At 31.9% G+C, this 24,723-nt stretch overlaps 1 protein-coding gene across 1 annotated transcript in view; it reads left to right on the forward strand.

Annotated features, from left to right (window-relative positions):
• Positions 1-3,931, forward strand: part of blw (ATP synthase subunit alpha blw, mitochondrial) — a 36,315-nt gene extending 32,384 nt beyond the window's left edge. The window contains exons 8-10 of the mRNA XM_085819546.1: positions 701-1,033; positions 3,166-3,310; positions 3,492-3,931. Of these exons, the coding sequence (XP_085675672.1) occupies positions 701-1,033; positions 3,166-3,310; positions 3,492-3,724 (711 nt within the window). The 3' untranslated portion in view covers positions 3,725-3,931. The remainder of the gene's footprint in view (positions 1-700; positions 1,034-3,165; positions 3,311-3,491) is intronic.
• The last annotated feature ends 20,792 nt before the right edge of the window (positions 3,932-24,723 follow it).

The following is a 24,723-nucleotide window of genomic DNA, read 5'->3' on the forward strand; positions in this document are numbered from 1 at the left end:
ATTTAGTCATTTGTAGTTATTTTTATCATTTCTTGTCACATTTGGTCTCTTTTGATCATTTTAGAAGTAAACTACTGTGACATGCTCTTAAAAATAAATCAATGGAATGCTGTTCCCAAGTTGTATCTCAACCCCTCTTATGCAGATTTTAAAGAATCGGAAAAATATTCTTCAAATCAACAATTCAACAAATCAAAGCAAAATCGAAATGAAAATATGAAATGGATGTGTAGTGGGAAAAGTCATAATGTTCAGAAAGCACTGAAGCTTTTTTTTTACTAAAGTTCATAAAAAAAGATGTCGGTTTGAAAATTGTCACTGCTAGTTATTATTCATTAAAGAAAAAGGTGACCCAAAAGTTGAATTTCTGAAAATATGTGCAATTTTATACCTAATTGTTTGTTGGAAAGAAAAGAAAGGATTTTGCGTTGTTATAGATTCATATCGTATTACTAGATCGAGATAGTTTGTCATTTTGAGGTTGATTAATCATTGTAGTTATGCTATTAATATTTAGAAGCTTTTAATTCATATGCCAAAAGTAGTTATGAGAGTAATATGTATATAAATGTGGTTAAAAAGTTAAATTAGTTAAATATATGCAGTTAAAAATATCTTAATGTAATTCACATTAAAGGGAAGCAAAATGTCATTTTGAAAAAATATTTTTCATGTTTCATACAGTGACGTTTTATTTCAGGCTGTAGCATATCGTCAGATGTCTTTGCTTTTGAGGCGACCTCCTGGCCGTGAAGCTTATCCAGGTGATGTGTTCTACCTCCATTCCAGACTCCTTGAAAGAGCTGCAAAAATGAATGATGCATTTAAAGGTGGTTCTCTTACTGCCTTACCTGTCATTGAAACACAGGCTGGTGATGTGTCTGCATATATTCCAACTAATGTAATTTCTATTACCGATGGACAAATTTTCTTGGAAACTGAACTGTTTTATAAGGGTATTCGCCCTGCCATCAATGTGGGTCTGTCTGTGAGTAGAGTAGGATCTGCTGCACAAACAAAAGCCATGAAGCAGGTTTGTTGAAAAAAAGATTTTGTATTGCTAATTGTCACTGAAAAGTACCTTACATCATCAACATTATTACATGTATTTTTATATTCATTACTGGTTAGACTTTTACTTAAATTGATGTGCGGCTGCTTAAAGTAAGACCCAAAATGCCAGGCCGTTCTGAAATAACGTTATACGTTTATATGTAACAGTATTTATATGACCTGAGTATCAGTTCATGGTGAGGCATATAGGAAATTTAAAAAATGCATTTTTAAAGTTGAGTGCAACTACGTAAGGTTTTCATTGTTTCATATAAAATTTATATTAAAATAAGTCCCCCTTCCTGCAATAATATCCCAGAATGATAAAACTGTTTAAAATATTTGTACTATGCATTTATTTCTGTTGCATGACTAAGCTTGAAGCCATTGTGGCCAGTTTTGTTAAAATTTGATGTGCAGTTTTTTTTTTCTCTTTCATAAACCTAAATCTAAACTTGATTCAGTATGGAATATGAATAGTAAATCAGCCTAAAAATCGAAATAGTTCATCATTTTGAGGTTAATTCATCATTCTAGTTATGCTATTTCTAATTATTCAAAATTGCATGACGGCAGTGAATATATTAATTGCCATTCAGTATTATACTCCAAGTCAAAAGACGATGAATTCATACAAAATTATCAACGTACTTGCAAAATTTCGTATTTTTCAAATAAAAAGGTCATAAATTTACTGTGCCTCGCATTTCAGCTTGTAAATATGTTGATCATCAAAAAATAAAGTAATGTCTTTGTATCTAAATATTTAGCCATTGAATCAAATAAATGAAATTTGTTAAATGTATAACAACAACTTTCCATTTAATTTGTTCAACACAAGAATTTTTGTTATACATGTTTATGCTGCAGAGCATCAGTCACATTGCAATGGTTCTCTTTAATGGCTAGTTTGAAAATTAATTTGTTAAAGAAGTGTGCATTACTTAGAATAGCAAAACCTAAGCAGTTCTGCTAATTTTCAATAATCTAGAACATGGTAATGAAGCCCTATCAACATTGCATCCAAATGTAAAGATTTTTATTCCTCCCACTGAACACTAGTTCCGTAATCCAACCAGTAGATCATAAAAACATTCAGACCTTATTATGTTGGGCATTTTTACATCTCTGCAAATGAAGCACGCTGGCTTTCACTTTTTTTTTTTTTCCATCGACCTATTTCACCATTGCTAGGCGAATCATCCCTTCCTTCATTCCAAAATTTAAAAAATAATACATTTATTTAAATTTACGTTATTTTTTAATTATTTTTATAAATTGAATAAGAAAATGTTGATAAATACCAAAAATTCATACTATAAAATATGTTTCATAATGTATGTGATACTTTCCTTAATAAAATGGTTTAAATTAGGGTAATAAAAAATTATATTTTGTTATAATATTTATAGGATTACCAAATATTACACTTGAAAAACAAAAGCAGTTTCTTGGAAAGAAAAAATAGTAATAATGAAGAGAAAGGAAATTATTCATAATAAATTTAACATTTTTCTTTCAAATAATTTAATTATATTAACTTATGCATTTTTAATTATGATTTGAACTTTTATATTAAGATTATTCCAATTAATTTCATATTTTCGTAAAGAATTTTTAAAATCGTATTTTAAAGCTGGATATCTGAAACTGTCAACTCGCGCAGTCTCAGGCTATCCAGAAAAACACCGCACCTAAACTCATTTCTGATTGCTTATCGCTTAATGCACCACCGCATGACTCCATTGGTGTGAATTGGCCTTAACAGACCCAGTGAATGGGTATGTGTTAACAATAAACATTTAAATAAGAGACTTTCAGCATTCTTTGTTGCTTTATCAATGGCTCTACTACTATAACTTTTTTGAGAAGCTAATCCTTGTTTTGCATTTGTAATAAATAGTAAATTGTATATGAAGGTTTGTATTCCTTTAAATCCTTAAGCAATTTCTATAATTATGTTCAGGAATTAATTTATTTTGGGAAAAAAACAAATTCTTGGTTTCTCTTGCAATGATATGTGCTGTCTATAATATAAATTATTTCTTAAACTTTTATAAGAATTTAAATATTGGATTTATTAATGTACAATTTTTTGTGTTTAATGAAAAGGTTGCAGGTTCTATGAAATTAGAATTGGCACAGTATCGTGAAGTAGCTGCTTTTGCCCAGTTTGGTTCTGATTTGGATGCATCCACCCAACAGCTTCTTAATCGAGGTGTGCGACTTACAGAATTATTAAAACAAGGACAGTATGGTAAGTAAATAGACTGTTATTTTAGTAAAGTTTCACAGCATAGAACATATTTTCATGAATTTAATACCTATAAATTTATTCTACAACATATGCTAGAAATTTACATCTTTTCAGAAATAAAATTTCCATTATTTTGTTTTGATCCTGAGTATATTAACTGAATTTTGATATCTTCTTTTAGTCCCCATGGCCATTGAAGACCAAGTTGCTGTTATTTATACTGGAGTGCGTGGTTATTTGGATAAATTAGATCCTTCACGTATCCAGCAATTTGAAAAGGATTTCTTGCACCATATTAAAAGCAGCCACCAAGACCTGCTTAACACTATCGCTACAGAAGGGAAAATTAGTGATGAAACTGACAGCAGGTTAAAGAAAATAGTTTCAGATTTCATAGCTACCTTCCAAGCTTAAATTGAATTTTTTTGAAGAAAGTTGTATTACTTTAACTTATCATTAAATAGGTGTATTGTTTAATCTTCACTCATAGAAATGGAAGAAAAAAATCAGCAATCATATTTAGAAAACATAATGTGTTATCTTTCAGTATGGTATCTTCTTGTAAAAAAATTAAATATTGATCCTTTTTTGTACAATAAAGAATTTACCATTCTTTTACAATAGTCATTTTTTAAATCTGAAAATAAAATTATAACATACACTGAAAATTGTCTTAATTTATGGATGAGTGTTTGGTTTCCATAAGTAGTAATTAAAAAATTTTCTATATATCTGTCAATGTAAATTTTATTACTTTTCCAAAAGCATTTATTGAAAAATGGGAATTAACATAATTTTAATCTGTTAGAAAAAAATGAAAAAATATGTTTGTTATCATATGGCTAATACGTAAAATGTATTTATTTATACACCAGTTGTATTTCCACATATGAAATGAAAAATATATTTAAGTATGAAACACAATAAGCAGTATAGTTTTTCAAAGCTTTATTCATAATCTGAGAGCCAAAGAAAATTAGTCAAATTCAGGCAATTAATTATTTGAAACCTAAATAACTAATGTGATATTTCTTAAATATTTTTATGGCAGTTTCTTCTTTAACTGTATCCCATAATACTTTAACCTGTTCTCACCATTTTGAAATACTAAGTTTCTTTCTTCTTATTATTAAAGGCAAAACAAAATCTGCACATGATTACATCTAGCTGTTTTTTTTTTTTTTTCCCCTACCTAGTGAATGCTTTGAGTAAATTGTTAAGATCTGAAAGTTGAAATTTCCTTATTAAACTTTCCAGAATTATAGCTAAAAGTCCACTAGTTTCTTCTATACAGTTTGTTTGGTAACATTAAAATTGAGCCTATAATAATAAAGCTTTTTGAAGGCAGGGTAATGCTGACAGGCTACTTAAATTATGCTCTTTTGATTCATAATTTCATTCCTTTTTCATCTATTCAACTATTGGGGTGAACATGAGTAAAAAATCCTGTTAATATTCTTTCCAGTCTGGAGTTCTTTTAAATATTAAACATAGCAGTTTTGTTCCATTAGAACACTATATTAAAATATTAAAATAAGAGGCATGGCAACAGTACAATATATGTTTTTAAAATGGAAATAAAGAAACAAGTAGAATTTTTGTACAATTTCTTTTTTATATGAAAGCTTGTACCTCAATCTATTTTTTGCATAATATTTGCGAATATTAATGCACTTATCATATTGTACAAATAGTTTTTGCATTCCCTCTTTATAAAAGTGTGGCACTTAATTTGACACCCACTACAATATGGCCATTTTGACCTCTTCATTGTAGTCATCATGAAGACTGCTCAGATGCTCCTTCAAATAGAGAAACAGGTGGTAGTCACTGGGAGCTACATCGGGACTGTACAGAGGGTTATCAGGTTGTTTTCAGTGAAGTGATGCAAGATCTTGGGCTAGATTAGCCATGTGTGTATGGGCATTCTCGGAAGCAAAATGATCTCCCTGTTCTACATGCCATGCCTCTTTTTTTGGATTTCATGGCACAGTTTGTTTAAAGTCTAGCAACTCATCATATAATATGTTATATATAGCCATGATGCAAAAATCCACAAGTAACATCTCTTCCTGCCTCAGAACACAGTATATAGCATTCATGATTATTATGATTATAGCATTCATTTTTTATTCATGATTTTCTGGACTGAAAGTCTTTGCTTGAGATTCAGTCTTTTGGATGATGATAAATGGCACCATTTCTTGGATTACTACGTTGATTTTGGTGTAGCGTAAGCCACCCAGGTTTCATTGCTTGTGACAGTCTGGCTTAAATTATAACCTTTCTCTGTGTATCGTTGAAGGAAAGTTAAAACATTACCTAAATGTTTGGTTTTGTGCACCTGTATTAACATTTTCAGTAACCAACATATGCACAATTTTTGATAATTTAAGCATTTGCTCAGAACGTCACGTAGAACACTGTGAAACTTGAGGAAAGTTATCAGATGTTGATGAAATCATAAAGTGTGTTCTATTTTACTCCTTTGCAACAAATCTTTAGTAATGACAGAAGGTCGCCTACTTCATACATCATGAATGTTTATGCAGCCATAATCTAAAGCTCTAATCCATTTCTGTACCAGTATAGCATTCATGATATTTTTCTCTGTACACTTCACTATCAGACAATGAATTTCAGCCACTTTCATGTCTTTAGCACTAAGAAAATGAATCACCGATCATATTTCACTGTTGGGGGAGTCATTTTAAATACCTCAAAACAAAAATTAATTCAATCAGGAGTATTGCCAGCATGTGCAGAGTTTCAAAACAGTGCTTACTTCAACAGGGTTCGTACGGTCCTTAAGAGTCCTTAAATTTTCTGGAATCGATTTTTGGTCCTTAATTTTGGCCAAAATCGGTAGAAGGTCCTTAAATTTAATCATCTGAAATTTGTCTGTTTTTATGACTGCCATTTTGGAGGAATAATTTTGGCGATTCTCTGACGTATATATTGGTTATAATTTGTTTCATTTCTAATATAAATCATGGGATACTCGAGTTTCTAAGCAAGAAGTGAAACATAAGCATTTCAGAATTCATTTTTCTTAATAAAGAGCTCTTAAAAAATTTTCGCTTTTCGGGATGTGAATTCTTTTATTGAACGGTTCTAAATCTGGCGACTTGTCAACATTTTGGCGATTTTTAGATCAGTTTCTGTAGAAAATTTTTAATTCCGAAATCTGAGAATTTTTCGATGATTTTTTTAAAACTTCGTAACATTGATAATTTTATTAAAATAATGGTAATATATTGGAATTATATTTAAAAAATAGTATTAAAATAAACATTTTTATTTTTTTCTGTCATATTATAAAGTTTCATTAAGGCAACTTATTATACAGTATTTTGAATCTGAAAAATAAACAAGATATAATGCTATAAAGCATAATTTACGAAACAGCTCTAAGCAAAAGCAAAATTAGCTATGTAATTAATTAAAAAGTCTTCTTTTCAATTTTTTTCATTGAAAGTGTTTTTGCCATGTAATTGTCTCAGAATATTCAAAATTCTCAGAATTTGCATCAGTTTTCCTTATAAAATTAATTTTACACTTTTTCCCCTGCTTTTTTTTCCAAAATATTTCTGACTTTTTGCTGTTACAGAATTGGTTGGGATAATGTTTCTTTAGTATTTTAGACACTGCAGCTTAGAAAATTTAAAGGACTTGAAGGCAAGATTTATAGACCCGTTATTCTAGAAGATTTGAGAAATATATGACAAAATGAAAAATGTCTCCATGGTATCAATGCATAATGGATGTATTTCACAGAAAGTTTGCGATGAATTTCTTACTTTTTGGAGAATGTCTGGAAGAACAATTTGAATGTTTTACACGTGATACTAGAATCTTTTTCTTAAAAGGTTAATCTTCTCTTTATTTTCTCTACTGTTTACTAGACATGAGCATGGAAAATATCAAAAATGCTTCGAATCTTATCACTTGGGCAGGCATTATAGAAAGGGATTTTTTTATTAATAAAGAAATTCAAAACTTGCAATTTAAAAGATCCATCTAATTAATATGTCTTAATGCATCATACACAGAGCTGGCACTAGGCATTTTCTCATCTGATGCAATCTCTATGAGTTCTAAATTCGACTGCATAGTGCCTTTCTAAATTCTGCTTCCAATGCCTGCTCGAAATTCTAAAAGTTTTGTCATTTCAAGATTCATGCTGAAGAAAGAAACTGAATACATAAAGAAAATGATTCTTCAAAGGTATGTGCAGTTATTAATATGTAAATTACCCAATTGTTTATGATTTCAGACTTTACTATAATTTTCCATTTCTGTTTCCTCATATGATAGAGTTACTGAGCTAAATTAAATTGTATAATCTTTGACCACTAGTCCACATTTTTAGTTTGAATTTGACTGTTCGTGCTTAATTACGTCACCGTGATTGACTTTGTTAGCATTAGAACATGCCTTTGTGTTTACTCTAAGTTCTTTTTAAATATGAGGTTTATTTAAACCTTTGTCTGATATTGTTGTTACTTTCAGACATAGTGATAATTTGCTTCACGTCTATCGGGTGTTTTGGACTATTTAACTTTTACCAGATCAAGTAAAACCCTCATAGGTACACTGCTCAAAAAAAAAAAAAAAAAAAAATGGGACAGTGCTATATCTCCCCTTCTACTGGGCCGATTGACAAAATTCAAACTGCGTTTTTCATGTCTCGAAAGCGCGACTTAGGATATATATTAGATTTATATATAGCACTATTCTAACATAGGTATTTTGACACAAAATCGGACTTTTTCTGAAATAACATACCAATTTTTTCCATATTTCGATTTTACGGCTCAAATTATGCCAGAATACCAAGTTTTGTAAAAATCGTACGAGTAGTTTTTAAAATATAAGCTCCTCAATGTTAATTGAATTTGGCAAATATTTATTAATATCTCTTTTTTTACTAAGCTTTTTTTTTATTTTTTCTCTCACATTTCGAAATTTAGGTTCATTCCAAATAAAATTTACCCATTTCTTGTGTTTTATTTTTTAAATTTCTATTTTTAAATAATTTTTATAAATTTTTCGAAAAAAATTTTGAATTATAACCTATAAAAATTTTACCATCATCATAAAGTAGGTGTATTTTTAAGCATATCTGCAAAAAATTAGACTTTTTTATTCAAAATTTTCTAAGATATACACGAATTTACATATTTTCGCGTTTTGAAATTTGGCATCTTTTTTTTTTGAGCGATAATAACGCCAAATGTGGTCTATGGATTTTTGTTACACTGAATTGCCACAGCTATTTTTAACCTTAAATTTCAAGTAAAATTTTACGAAGAATTAATTATATGAAATTTTTTCCCACAATAAGGCGTAATAAATATTTATTAATACTATATGAAAATCTATTTTTTAAATTATAGATGATATTATTCAAATTTTTAACAATTTTTTTAAATTTTTCTCTTTCTTCCTTTTTTTAAAAAAATAAGAGTACGTTTTTCTAAGAGTAAATTTTTACCTTCGGCGTTTTATCGTCTGCTACTTTACTTCGTTTAAATCGAATTGTCTAAAACTGAGAATTTTCGTTTGATGTTTATTTGAATTAATTGAAAATATTTTATGACATTAACTGCATAATTTATTTCTAAACAAACTGTTGCTTTTGAAGTGGCTGAAAGAGCGGCAGATACTATCGTCCATATTTTTAAAGCATAGTATATTTTTATAGAAATATAAGATTTTGAATAATCATTTTTATAAAAGTCAAATTATGATATAAACATACAACCCTGTAGAGACTGAATTAATGGAAGTTCAATGGTTATATAGAAATGATCTGCAGCTACTTAATGGCTGGATAAGTCAGCAGATTCTGTGGACAAGCAAGAATAATTATATAAACGACACCCAACATTCTGTATTTTTGTATTTAATGTCAATTTAATCTGTAAAAATGTATTTTTGTGCGTAGCTTATTTTCATTATATCCTTAAAATTCTAATTTAGAATGTAATTGTCAAGAACTGAATCCTAATCATCAGTAATATAATAAGTAATTATTACGGTTATTAATAAATCTTTCTTATAAAGTAATTGCAAATATTTCAAAAAACTTTCTGTCTGAATGCAAATATTTTTCTATGAAAAATTTTTAATTTATATTAATCAAGATTGCACACGATATTATTTATTTGCACTTCAGTTTTTACCGTCAGCTCTAGTAGAAGTTACAAATCAATTATATTTAATTATGGCAAAGCACACGAGGGCTATCTGCCGAAAGGGAGGGATGCCTTCGTGGAGGACTTCCTAAGGTAAACTGGCTCGTATACACGTTACACATGGGGAAAATCACTAAAACGCCCATGCAGCCAGCTCGTTCGCGGGATTCGAACTTCCGACCAAACTACCAGTGCTCAGCGTCTTTACCGCTCGGCCGCTAGTGGGCTATTTAATTAAGGAATGACCATCTAAATTTAGAAACAGCGTACCGTAACAGCAATTCAATTATTGGCGCAGTATCTTTCATGTTACTCCTGATTGGCAAGCTACATGATTTTTAATGAGTATTCGGGTTTTGCTAGTAACTTCATTTGGAAATCGCGCTTAAACTAGGTTAGTTGGTTATATGAACATAGAAAGAATATGGGAGCTATTTGGTTAAGATGCTTTCATAGAGAACCTTTGTAAAGAGAAACTAGAAAACTACGAAAACCAACCATGCAAAACCCTGGGTTAGACTTCGCAACAAACAGTTAGTATTTAACAATCTTCAAATGCTAGGCAACTGGTGAGGCTCCAATTAAATCTCCAATTTAATATTTTATTTGTAAATATTTAAAATATTGTTGTGTACTTAGACACAAAAAGCAGAACTACCAAGCCGTAGTGCAAATGAATATTCATTTTCTTTTGCAATATTTGTATTCACTTAATATTCTTGGAATATGAGCTAAAGATGGAACGTTCTCGGAAGATTAAAGAAGTGTTTAAATCCAGTGATATAAGGTTTGTCTTAGAAGCTCAGAATCAAAACGATTCTGCAATTGCCCCATTAGTTGACTTGTAAATGGTTGTGAATTAAGCAGATGACTTTTAATCTTACGTTTTCAGTCAAACAACGTATTCCAAATGTTTTGTATTGCATGATAATGCATCTTTTCATTATTCAATAACCAGTCGGAGAACCGCTTGTGTTCAGAAAATAAGTATGTGTACTCAATCGTCCTGCATGTTTTTCAAATTTGTCTTCTTGTGATTTTTTTTCTTTCCCAAAACTAAAGTTGCCTCTCAAAGGAAAGTTTTTTACCATTGAAGAGACAAAAGGAGTATGGCATCTACTTTTAGAGGCATGTCAAAAACAGATCTCTACAAGCCTTCTCTTCCATTACATGTTGTGCAGTCCTACAAAAAGTTGCATCAGCGTAAATTCTATAATCTATTTTTATTACACTCTGATTACTTTACTAACATACAGTGAATATATATTAAATCTTTTACATCAGCTTAAGTAATTCGGAATTTTTGACGGAATTGTTGTCGGAACTAGGACTTAGAAGATAGGTCATATTGAATATTTCGATAATCCAATAAATTCAAGGTCGAAGCTTCAATATTTTATTTTCGGAGGGAGGGGAATTTTTTTCAGTTTTGTTCCATTATCCTAAGTATATTTGCTTCGATTCCTTATTTTTTCTATAAAAGCGGAAATCTTACGCATGGTATACATATAACGCATAGCTTCAATTAAAATTTAATAATATACAGGGTGTTTATAATTAACGTTCCACATTGAAACGGTCATGAAACAAAAACTACTGGATCAAGTGTTATCAAACCTGGTAATCGTGTAAAAGAGATCATAGGAATTTATTTTCCGCGAAAAACGGAAGTTCCAAACCTCACCACGAGGGAGAAAATGGCGCTGTATGCAATATTTTTAAACGAAATATGGGTCGGAATCTAACTTAACCTTTTGTTACACGGGTTTAATATGTTGCATACCCTTAAGAAATTTTGAAGTAAGAAAATTACCATTTAAAGGCGTTAAATTCGATAAACGTCGAGTGCGCCATCCGTGTAAGTGAGAAATTCGTCCGTGAAAACCACGAATTAGCGATTAGAAAATGTGAGATCGCAAATCACTCGCACAAGTGCGTACAATCTGGAAATCGTTTTCTTACAGATCGCTAATTTGTAATTTTTGAAGCCTGAATTCGGCCCTAAAACATGAAGATACTGATTCAAAACGCTTTTAATCGATTTGGGCCAAAAAAATTCCTCATGTTATCTATCTAGTTCCATTGCATTCTCCTACTGCATTCGATTGCATAGCAGTCATTCCACACCGTTTGGTGTGGAATGACAGCTAGTTTTATAACTGAACCATTTTTCTCTGAAGAACAGTCGACAGCTGGACTGCTGTGATTGCAGCTCATTTAGAGTCAATGTTAAAATGTTTTGTGATACATGAACTGCAGTAACGTGGCATTTTAGATACTACGATTTTTATGCACGGCTGGGCCCCACCTCACGTGTGTCGCACAGTTACTTAGGCAACATTTCACGAATGAACGTCTTATACGCCAACACTTCCCCTCTTCCCACCAGACCTCAACCTCTGTGACTTTTAGCTATGGGGTTTTCTCAAAAGCACTATTTATGGTGATAATCTAAACAATTTGGCAGAAATGAAAAATGTTAAACACTGACATGTCCGTAACATTCCTCCCGATATGCTAAGAGCTGCTGTTGAGAATGCAGTAACAGGATTTAACTTGCTTTCGGAAAATGCTAGACGCTACATTGAACATGCTTTGTAACACGTTTCGGAAAATATTAAACACATTTTAAGCAGATGTTTTCGTGTCTTATTTCATTTAAGAATCTTGTATACAGCGTCATTTTCGCCCTGGTGATGAGTTTTTTTAACTATTTTTTCCTCGCTGAAAATAAATTCTCATAACCTCCTTTACACGATTCCCAAGTTTGATAACATTTGGTACAGTAGTTTTCCTTTTATGACCATTTCAAATTGGAACTTTAATTATAACCACCATGTAAATTAAACTTTAAAAATATTACAGTTTGGTTCAAGTCCCAGCTTTAAAAAATATATATATATAAATATAATCTTTTATATTAATCCTCTTAGAAAGAATGTTTTATGAAGCTAATTTTTCTCTCGTGTTATAGATTGTATAAAAAAACATGATCTTTAATATGATTTAGATTGTTTCAGCCGATATAAGAATCGGGTCACTCGGGGGTACAGAATTAACCCTGCTGGACTGTTTTATTTCTTTGTCATTTAGCAAAAATCTTTTAATTAAAATGTTTATCCTTTGGACTTCGCTTTTTTTTATTTATAGTTAAAATGACTAGAAAATGAAAAGCTGTCTTCAGCTGAAACGCAATTCATGTAATTGATATTTTAAAAAATTGACAAGAAAGCAAAATTTATGGAAGTCTAGCAATCGAAAAATCTTAATTTTCTTGTGTGTGCACTGAAAATAACTGTAGAAGGAAAGGAGAAAAGTAAGCAAAAATTTGCAGGGAAATTTGGCTGTCAGACATACCAAGTTGTTTCAAAAAGTTGGACGCTTTTGAAGATACTTTCAGGATACTTCAATGAATTTAGGTGTTCAAAGAAAAAACACTTGGACGTGTACACCAGCAAATACCATTAATTGAGCTTGTGGTTAACAGAAAAGACAATATGGTTTAGACTATATGGTTGTATAAATTTAAATTACGTTATAGAACATCATATCGTATCATAAATGGAGAATCCCATGATTTTCTCATTCGAATTATTTGAAGATTCAGGAGTTTATCCAGTGATGTATGTGGATGTCACCTAAAGATGTTTTTTTTTTTTCCTCCTGATGAAACAGCGGCCGAGCGATAAAGTTACTGAACGCTGGCAGTTCTGTCCGAGGTCCGAATCCCGCGAACGGGCTGGCTGCTTGGGCATTTTCGTGGTTTTCCCCATGTGCAACGTGTATACGAGCCAGTTCCCCTTAGAAAGTCCTTCACGAAGGCATCCCTCCCCTTAGGCAGATAGCCCTAGTGTGCTTTGTCATAATTAAATAAACCAAAACCTCTTCATGAAACCAGTCTTTCCTTTCATCTCATACCTTCAAAATGTTTAGCCTCTAAAGACTGATAAAGTCTCTGACCAAATATTGATGAAATGGATTGAATTGAATTATTAAGTTACGTCAAAGCAGGGCTATCTGCCTAAAAGGAAGGATGCCTTTGTGAAGAACTTTCTAAGGGAAATCAGCTGGCATACACGGTACACATGAGAAAATCCACGAAAACGCCCATGCAACCAGCCGGTTTACCGGGATTCGAACCCCGGAGTGAACTATCAGTGTTCAGCGACTTTACCGCTCGGCCGTTTGTGGGCCTTTATGAAATGGAAGGCGATAACTTTATTTAAAATGATTGTCAGAAATATCAAGATATTTCGAAAATTTGGATACTTTTTAATATACTTGCGGAATGCCTAAAGAAAATGAGCAAGAATAAAGTAGAATGAAGAAAAAGAGCAAGAATAAAGTAGAATGCCTGAAGAAAAAGAGAAGAAAAAATACATTTTACGGTAAAATTTAGTGTTTGTATCTTTTTTTAAATTTAAAACTTTTTAATCTTATGATATTTGATTTTTACGATTTCAAAAATAAAATATTTGACTAAAATATGAATAACATTTAAAAAGCGAAATGTAGGATAAAATTGTGTAAAGCAATGGGCACAATGATAAAACTGTTTAAAGCAGTGTATGCAAGTCATCCTAAGTTAAAATGTCGCAATCCTAAGTTAAATATCTCTTTTATTTATATATATCTTTTCTGAACGGAACATTGAAAGGCGTGTTAACTGTGCTTTACTGTATTTTCTCTTTTAATATATGCAGTTTTCAAACGCATCGTAGTCTGGGTTACAAAGTATTCCTCCGAAAGAAACGCAATTTAAATAAATAAAATCAAATTCTGGAAAATTTACATTAATAAATATATTTAAAATGCTCAATTCGAAGGAATAAATAGAAAATTTTAAAACAATTATCTGAAGAGACAATGCAACACAAACAATTAAAATAAAAGTTAAGAATTTAAAAATTACCTAAAATAATAACTGTGACAAAAAATATATATAAAGAAAACTATTTGAAAAAAAAAATAAATGCTGCACCTTTATTTACGCAGTTCGAATAGGTAAGTGGAAATTTTTAAAACAGTTATTCGAAAAAAAAAAAAAAAAAACTATGCAACTTAAACAATTAAAATGAAATTCGAAAAAGAAAAAATTACTTAAAATAATAAGTTATAATTAAAAATATAATATAAAGAATATTATTTGGAAAAAAGGAACGATGGTGACTTTTTTTTCGCTCACGGGAAAGGAAACTAGGTTGCCATATATTAAGAAGTTCGCCAAGTGAACTATTCTTGGCGCAAACTGACAAAAAAGTGCCAACATAAATTTGTGAATTTCTCCGTAAATTTCGCTCCAAATTTTACAAAATTTCATATTTAGGCGTAATTTCAGTCGTAGAATCGAAATATGTAAAAAAATTGGTATGTTATTTCAGAAAAAGTCCGATTTTGTGTCAAAATACCTATGTTAGAATAGTGCTATATATAAATCTAATATATATCCTAAGTCGCGCTTTCGAGACATAAAGAACGCAATTTGAATTTTGTCAATCGGCCCAGTAAATCGGGAGATATAGGACTGTCCCTTTTTTTTTTTTTTTTTTTTTTTTTTTTTTTGAGCAGTGTACATTGTGGAGTGGTTGACAAGTTAGGAGATAAAGCACGCAGAAACTAGCGAAAGCATTGGTTTGCATATTGAGACAAATCTCTAATTATTGTTAGAAAAAATGCTTAAAGAAAAGGAAATCGATATAAACTAGCCAAAATGTTTAAGAAGGCTTCAAATGAAAATGACGGATAAATATTTTGTTGAGTGTTGTTGATACAAAACATAAATGTTTTGTAGCTTTTAATGTGTAATTATTCTAGTATCGTTTAAGAATCAGTATCGTAAATTACATGTGTTTTAAACTGTAAAATTGTATTTGATTTTAATAGGGCTTTTTTAACCCTTTCGCCGTCCTCTCCTGTCCACGAAAATTTCTCCCCAGCGGCCGTGTGTTTTTCGTAGTGTGTAATGTTGTTTTCTCTGTACATGATAACTTTCCATACATAACTTTCGTAGTGGATGAATGTCAATGAATATTAAGTAAAATTATAAGGAAATAAAGCATAATGGAAAAATAATATCTCCTTATTTCTAACAGCAGGATAATTTGATAACATCTGTTCCAGGCAGTCCACTCCTCCTATTTTGTTGTTGTAATCTTTTACAATTATTGGTTTTTTACTGTTCTTTTTCGTGTTCCAACATCAATCATCGAGTTATTATGGACTGTACTCATCAAACGTATATCCTTCTTGTCTTTCCAATTCACAACCTCATTTTTTCTCTTTTTCTGCTGAGTAGACGTTGAAGTCATCTCTCACTGTCTTGTATCTTATGTAAAATGTCACGAATATTCATAAAACCCGGGGCAAATTCAATTAGAAATAGAATGCCTGATTAGTGCTGCCCTCTAGGAGGTATTAGAACAAACAAAACAAAACAAAAAAAAAACAAAAAAAACTCAAACAGGTAAACATTTAGAAAGCGTTTTAAAATGTAGAAGAACACTTGTAGTGCGTTACTGCCACCCTGTGGAAGTTTCACTTGAACGCCCTAGACACGTTACGGACGATGAAGAGGTTAACAAATATTGTTAAAAAATAAAATTTAATAGTGGCCATGTTAAGCCATGATGACTAAGGTTACCTATTTACCTAATTTAATTATTTATAATTAACTGCCTACCCTTAATTATCTCTACATATTAAAGCGAGTTATTGCCTTTCATTAATACTCACTGTGCACAAGATAAAACACAAAAATGTATAAATTCAAGTAAAATTATTTTTTGCATCTAGTGAGACTTCAAATAATACAAAACAACTTATCACCTGTGGTGCTTTAATGGCTTATAGGAACCTGAAAGTATATTGACTGGGCTACAACTCCCTGGAACTCTGCACAAAGCTATGATATTAACTGCATCAAACAGAGCCTGACAAACTTTCAACGCTTGCCAACCGTGCCTACATCAGGCCTTTCAGGTTTGTTCGAATCAACAGGTCACTCTCTAGACAAGCAGCAGGGGTGACAACATTCAGTCTTTTGTTATGAATCATGCTGATTGTGATCTTACTTTTCATTTTAATTTATGCCGTTTGACATGAAATCTACCTGCTATGTACTAAACCTCTAGACCAGCAATTCTCAACCTTTTGACTAACCTGTACCATCTAAACAAAAATTGAAAATATTTAGTACCACCACTACAAAGTACTAGTACCACCACCACTCTTGAACAAAGTTCAGATCGCATAAATTTACAAGTGTTAGAGAAAAACTCAATCAGGATGTTGGGGTTTTAATTTTTGAAATAAATAGTTAAAAATATTTTGCTTCTTTGTGTACCACCTATTTTTTTCTTGCGTACCACCGGTTGAGAACTTCATCTCTAGACTGACCATGTATGTGACAAAATGAGACATAAAAAAATCAACATTAAGCTAACTTTTATTAGTAAAACGTAAATGTCACTTATCTTCTTTCAAATATGTCCAACCTATTATAAGTGTAAAATATTTAATGCTACTTGATAAACTGCATGAAGTTTATTTTATTCTCAAACTTATTATTAATTATGTTAATTCATGTTTAGTAATAATGCATACTACTTAGAGATCTATTTTATTTTTAGGATGGTATTACAAAAGTGAAATTCAGGCATAGAATAATATTTTTAATTGAATTATTCATTTCCCATTTGCTGATAGGTCCTTAATTTTTTTCATTAATGGTTCTTAAAAGTACTTAATTTCTGTGTGCAGAAATGTGTACGAACCCTGTTCAAGATCATGCCTAGTATTTTTTTTTTTTCACCTGATGTTTTAATAAAGATTTTGTAAATTTGGAAGAAATACTAGATGTAGCCTGATCAGTATTTACTCTTTATAAGAGTTTAAATTTCCTTGTTTTTTGCCATTAATGATGTACACTAAGTTAGAAGGAAAAGAAGGGGGACCAATTTTATATCTCCCATTCTATTTAGCTGTTTAGTAAACTTGCATTTTTTATGTCTCAAAAGTATGACTTCGGATATATGTTAATATGTATCTAATTGAACTTTTTTTAAATGGCAATCTTTTTTTTTTTCCTAGTTCAATTAAGTGCTTCAAACTATGCATAGATACCAAATTTTGTAAAGATCATATATACAATTTTATTTAAAATTTTATTTAAAACTTAGTACAATTTTTAATCTGGTGCCATAAAATTTCACTCGGCAAATTTTTTATTTACTGTATCTCAGGCTTTTTTTTTTTTTAATTTTTTTTTAAGCTCTTTAATGAATGGTTACATGCTAAAATCTTTCAGAGCTTTGAAAGTTATTTATTCGCTATTTTTAAATATCTAAGATGTCATAAAAATATTTAAAAGACTTACCAAAAAATTTGGTTTACAATTTCGTCTGTCATATAAAAGGTTAAGAATTTAAATTTCATATATGATTATAGTAATCCATGTAGATTTTTGAATGAAGCATTAGAAATAATTGCTTACATTTCATTTCTCATACTTAAATTATGAAAATATTTTAGCTGTACAAATTTTGTCCAGAAAGATAGGAAGAAGTGGATGGGACACCAGAACTTCACTAATGGTTTTACAGATATTCAGTCATCCAGAAAGTTCAAATCGAAGTACGTTTTCTTCTAATTATTTTGTTACTTCTGATGAGGAGTGATCTTGACTGAAGGAAATGTGTAAATATAGTTTTTTCTGCTCAAATCGCATAATTTTAATTTCAGTACAGTATTGAGAATGAAGAATCCAAAACTTCATTTTCACCCTATGATGCCCTTTAATTTTAAAGAGGAAGAAATCAGACTGCTCATAAAATATGTACTGTATAATTTTCTGATTACATAATTTGAATGTGGTTGGAGGAACACGGAAACTTCAGCCTCAAAGATGATAACCATGTCTCTAAAAATCTACATTATACAGGTTCAGAAACTCTCTGATGTACTAAATGTTCCAGTAAATACAGTACATGATCATTTGAAGATGTCTGGTTATGTAAGCCACTATATATGGGTGTCATGTTTTAACTGAGAAGAATATGCTTGCTCGAATTTTGGCTTATAATTCTTGGCTGAAACGAAATAAAGAAGCTCCTTTTCTGAAATAGTTCATTACTACAGATGAGAAGTGGATGTTATACAGTAATATTACAAGAAAAAGATTGTGTGGTAATTGCATAAGAATCATAACTTTCAGTAACATTGTATTTATTCTTCAGAGCTCTAATTTTGTCTAATAAGGATTACACTTTCATTATTTAAAATTCCTTAATAACACTTATTTCAGGGATTGAATCCCCCTCCCCCCAAAAAATTGCGTTGTGTGTGATAGAGCTACAAAGATTTTGTATATTGTGAATTGTTGCCACCAAATCAGACAGTGAATTAAAAAAAGTAATGTTCCCGAATGGTAGTTCAAAAAGCAAAATCAACTTGTCAAGGTATTGCTTTCCACCATGACTGCTTGGCCTTGCATTTTAATGAATGTCAAACATTTATTAAATGTGGTTGGGATGTTTTATCATCTCTTCCCCATAGTCTTAGGATTAGACATGGCTTTTCATCTCTTCAAACGGGGAGCCCTGCATGTTCTCCAAATTTAAATCTAATAGAACATGTATAGGACGTTGACTTGCAACACTGCAGAACATATCTCATACTCCTCAAGAGCTTCATCGCGAGTACAATTTGTTACCGCAGGAACTCTGGACAATTGCACTAGCAGCGGAACGATATAAAGTCGCTGAGTTCGGACCAAAGTTTGAATAGGCTGATTGCATGGACGTTTTCATGATGTTCTCCATGTGTAATGTATGCGCTAGTTTCTCTTAGAAAATCTTCATGAAGGCATTTTTTCCCTTAGGCAGATGACCCTCGAGTGCTTTGCCATAATCAAATAAACTAAATCAAACTCTGGATAATTGCTGTAAAGCTTGAATTTCGGTCAGAGGCACTGTACTAGAATTTTCTATGCACCTCTATAAAATTGTAACACAAATTTTTCTTAATCTCATATTTCTTGTTCAATTTATTTTTGGTAAAAATATGCAATTCTGTGCTTCGAGGATATGTCAAGGTATGACAAATATCTTGTGCAAGTAGCTATAAAATCATTTAAGTTTCAAGAGTTTTTATAATTTTATAGCTGGTCTTTTAATTTTTTCTTGACAATGTAGAGTTGAACATGGATTTCATAAGCCAGAAATAGTTTGTTAAGAAAGGAGGAAAATGTTAGAAATAACTGAAGGCTGAGATTTTTGCTTACTACTGATATAGCCTAATACACTGGTCATAAAAATTAAAGTATAATGAGAAAAAAATATGCTCACTAAGTTAACTTTGCAACCAATGCTTAATTATTTATATTAAATACAACTGAACACAAAATTGCACTTCCGTGCATACCTTACTGCTGGAAATACGCAAATTCAGAGATTGACAATGGCGTGCATAGTGGATGCATACTAGAATTCCAATCTATAGTGTTTAAAGTGAATGTGGTTTCTGAGAGCGTGTGTGTGTGAGAGATTATGGCAAAGCCTCAAGGGCTATCTGCCTAAGGGGAGGGATGCCTTTGTGGAGGACTTTCTAAGGAAAACTGGCTCGTATACACGTTACACAAGGGTAAAACCACGAAAACGCCCATGCAGCCAGCCCATTTGTGGGATTCAAACCTCGGACCGAACTACCAGTGTCCAGCGACTACTGAGAGCGATCAGTATTCAGTTGTTATGGCTCAAAGGCATCATTTAATTGAAGGTCAAAAGTGGCTAATAATTGGTAGGATCGAGGGAGGTCATCTCAGATTTGAATATCCCTCAAAGCATCATATCAAGAGTTTTGAAGCACTGGATTAGTTGATAGACAGCCTGATCAAGGGTGACCAAAAGCAACGACTGCATCAGAAGACCATTTCCTGTCGTTGTCGGCTCGAAGAAACTGAAGCGACTACCAAGAGATTTAGTTTTAGACCTTCAAGTTATCACACGAACTCACATTAGCCATTCTATTGCTGCATGAATGCTTAAGAAGGTTGGAATATATGTGAGAAAACCACTGGTTTGTGTCCCACTCACTCTGCAGAGAGACCCATTTAAACTGGTGGCGGTGTCATGTTCAATGGAGACAAGATGACTGAGCCCAAGTATTGTTTGCTGACGAGTCCAGATACAGTCTGAACAGTTCTAGAAGTGTTTTGATCCAGAGAGAGAGAGAAGAAGGAACACGCAACTTCCCTTGTCTGTGAAATATCCAGTTTCCGTGACCATGGTTTAATGGTTTGGAGAGGAATCATGATAAATGGCTGCATATCTTTCAAGTATGTACTGGAGCCCAAGTTAGACTGTTTAGGGGTGCAGTTGATCTAGAGGTTTATATATATAATGAATGACAATGCTCAGCCTCATCGAGCATAAAAAAAACCAGTTAGTATACCAATAACATACATAAAAAAAAAATATAAACTACTTTTTTGCAAATACGTACATTTTTTCGAAATGGGATGTTTCTTCTGCTTTTCTTTTCGCACAAGAGCTAGCTGATTCTCTTGGAATATCTTGGGTACGAACAAAGTCTTCATGGCTCAACACGTCAGAATACTTGCAAATAGAGGATATCACTTGAATGGATTGGCCACCTGACTGAGCATGTGTGGAATGCTTTAGGGGAATGAATTCCTCCCCCAACACTCCGGAGCTGAAGAGCGTACTTTTAGAGAGTTAAATTTAAGCCCTGATTATACATATTATGTACTATTTCAAGGGATGATGGATACTAAAAACCATTCCTTTTATTAGCCCTAATGGAAAAAGATAAAACGATTAAAGTGTCACAAGAGGAGGATAGTGAGCATTTTAGAAATAGTATGAGGATATGGAAAATTTTAGCTTTGAAAGTAAAAGAGTTCAGTCCAAGCCTTTCTGATCGTGATGCACTGACGATATAATTATAACCGTAAAACTGCAATTTTCCTTAAATACAATCTGATAATGTAATAATAAACATGACTCCTCTATACAAGTGATAGTAGTTGTTGCCCAGTGTTTGATTCCATCGTTTAAAAAATCTACAGGAGCTTTGAAGTCATTAGCGGGATACGTGCACGGCCAGTGTGGTCACTTTTTAGTACTTTCAGGAGCAAAAAATTCACCCGCTCTCATAAATTCTTTGCACTTCTTGTAGAATAAGCCTTTGACATGTAAGTGGGGGCTTTACTTTCCTTAAAAGTCTCAACCTCTCACTAAGGCTTACTCTGAGGGAAAGACAGGCCTATATTCCGAAGTTAGAATAGATTTTTAAAACATATTTGTTATTAAAATAAAGTTTGTTTACTGAAACTTGCATAAAAGAAGTGCTGGAGCACTTTCATTTAGGGCTCCAGTGTGCTCTGGCTAAGATTATGATTTATCTCAAAAACTGAGAAGTACCAGAGCCCAGTGCAATTTAAGCTCTGTTGAGACCATATATAAATTTTCAGATAAACAGAACATTATGAAAATTAAATTTCATTTATTTCATCTGCGTTTCCTGTGACTTTAATTTAACTTCTAATCAAAACTTCTATATTTCTGAAGTTTCAGCTCTACTATGTTTTTATTTATTGAGTTTAATGGAAAATGATTATGATCATCAGTTAAACACAGCCATAATAAAAAATTGTGAAGTCACATTCCATATTTTTGATACCTTTCATATACAATTTTATAATCTTTATATATACAGCACAAAGTCTGTAATCCGGACTCTTCGGGTCTTCCGCGATTCCGGATTATATATCATCAATTTAAATCTGGTAAGATGGCATGCAAAAATTATACAATTAAAAATATGAAACCGTAATTTATGAAATAAAGAGCAATTATGATCTAAAGGGTATCAAAATTAACAAAAAAAAAAAAAAAAAAACTTACTATTTATTTGTTTACTTTATTAAACATTTTTTTCAATGCAAGTCGTTTAAGTTGCTTCATTTTTTGTGATAATACTTTATCTTTAATTCTAACTTGTCAATCGAAATTTTTTCGTTTTCGATAACCTCTCTGTCACTTTCTTCACTATCGGAAGCAGTATTTTCTGGATCTAGAACCATACTACAGATTTTGCGGTCCGTTAATTGATTGATGATTGGGGCATTGTCGTCGCAATGAAAAACTTCTGTTATATCATCTTCATTTATTACCGCTTCTCCATATTTCTTTACAAAATCCAATAACTGGAAAATTTCACCTTTAGTTTGCGATGTCCGAACACCTTCAAATTTGCTGCTATCATCTTCATCGTCCTCACCATGAAACATGGTAGCTGGCCATAAATTACGCCAAGCATTTTTTAACCTATCTGGAGCAACATCCTCCCATGTTCTTGCACTGCTCCACACAGCAGATTTTATGCTAAAAAATTTCAAAAAGTCTTGAATAGTCTTGCTACTGTTCAAGAAATTTAACATAGATTTTAAAAATGCTACTTTATATTTGCATTTCAGCACGTGCACTATTCCCATATCCATAGGCTGAATGATAGACGTACAATTTGGAAGAAGAATAATACGGATACATTATCTTTTACTAAAATTTTAAGTGAAGTATGCGCCGAACAGTTGTCAACAATCAGGACTATTTTTGAGTCATCAAGTAAACCGACCGAATTCAAATGTCGCCGAGCCTCAGGTATAAAATGATTTTCAAACACTTGTGTCATTCATGAACACTTGTGTCATCCATGAAAGATGAACCAATCATCCATAAATCGCGCAATTAAAAGATTATTTGCACGATGTATAATGAGGAAATTTGTTACTCCTTTAAATGCTGGAGGTCGTGCATGTTTTCCGATTACGAAAAGTTTGCACTTGTGTGCTCCTGCAGCATTTGCGTATGCTAAAATTGTTAGTCTTGCTTTGGAATCTTTGACACCAGTTGGAGCCTTTTCTGTAGAGGTTGCCAAGGTATTTCGCGGTACATATTGCCAGAAAAGACCAGTTTCATCAGCGTTGTAAATTTGTTCTGGAGATAAATGTTCACTAGTAATGAGTTTAATGAATTCATCTGCAAATTGTTCAGCAGCTTCAGTATGAGCTGAAGCTTTTTTACCTTTTAATTGTCTTACACCATGGCGATTTTTAAATGTGGTTAACCAACCTGTCGAATATGTGCACTCAGTGTTTAAGTTCATTTCTTCATGAAATATTTTGGCTTGAGCCATTAGCATTGGACCTGTCAATGGGACGCCCTCGCTTGCGACGCTGTCTGACCCATTCAATCATCACTTAGCATAACGAACCTTTTTTTTGTTATTCATTGCAAGTGGGGTGTTGGAATCCACAAAAAATTCAAAAAGATTCTTTTTGCTTATGTCATATATACTTTCTAATGTCATACTCCTCGCATAATTTTGAGATGGATATGCCTTTATTCATTTTTTGCAGCAAATTCCACTTTTTGTTTGATGGACATCAAAACATGCTTTCGCTTTGTAGATCTTTTGACAGCTCCAGAATTGGAAACTCTTTTTGACATAATCGAAAGTTCAAGCTTAACTTTTATAAAATTGCTCTAACAGTCTGCAAAAAATAATAAGCCAGATCTAATTAGAAGATTAAGGAACAGCGCTATCTGCAACATTAACTCAAATGCCTTAGAATCAGTAAAGATAATTTTAGCCTAGATTATACCATCTGTTATACATTAAATGTGCATGCATAAAGCATACAAAAAAAAAGTTTGTGGCTTTGAGGTCCGGATTATAGATCATTCTGGAGATAATGGACATCCAGATTACAGACTTTGTACTGTATATATATATGTGTGTGTGTATGTGTAAGATACAACAAAATACGATAGCTGCTTTAAAAATAATTGGCAACGTCAAAATTAACTATTCTAGATTTGGTGTTCTCCCCCTTAATTCATCTGTTCTCTCAAATTCAAGATCTTTCCATGTTATATAACATTGCTTGAAAAAGGTAACAAAAACTAAAATTATCCAATCATATCTTGTCTCGACAACTGTATCTACTTTGGTATAAATACCACTTGTGAGTAAATGACGTCATTCTTTTCCTAGCTTCGCCACTGCTAACATATCTCCATTGCTAAGTGCATTTGCCTAAAATGACGTCGTATTCCTCTCTCTACGTATATAAGACTTATTGTAATTCATTATGATTGGATAAATGTCTACTAAGATGGTTTCATATGTGTG

This window comes from Stegodyphus dumicola, chromosome 6 (genome assembly GCF_044657685.1).
Source record: "Stegodyphus dumicola isolate Sdum_Otavi_A_Nest chromosome 6, ASM4465768v1".
Lineage (NCBI taxonomy): Eukaryota > Metazoa > Arthropoda > Arachnida > Araneae > Eresidae > Stegodyphus > Stegodyphus dumicola.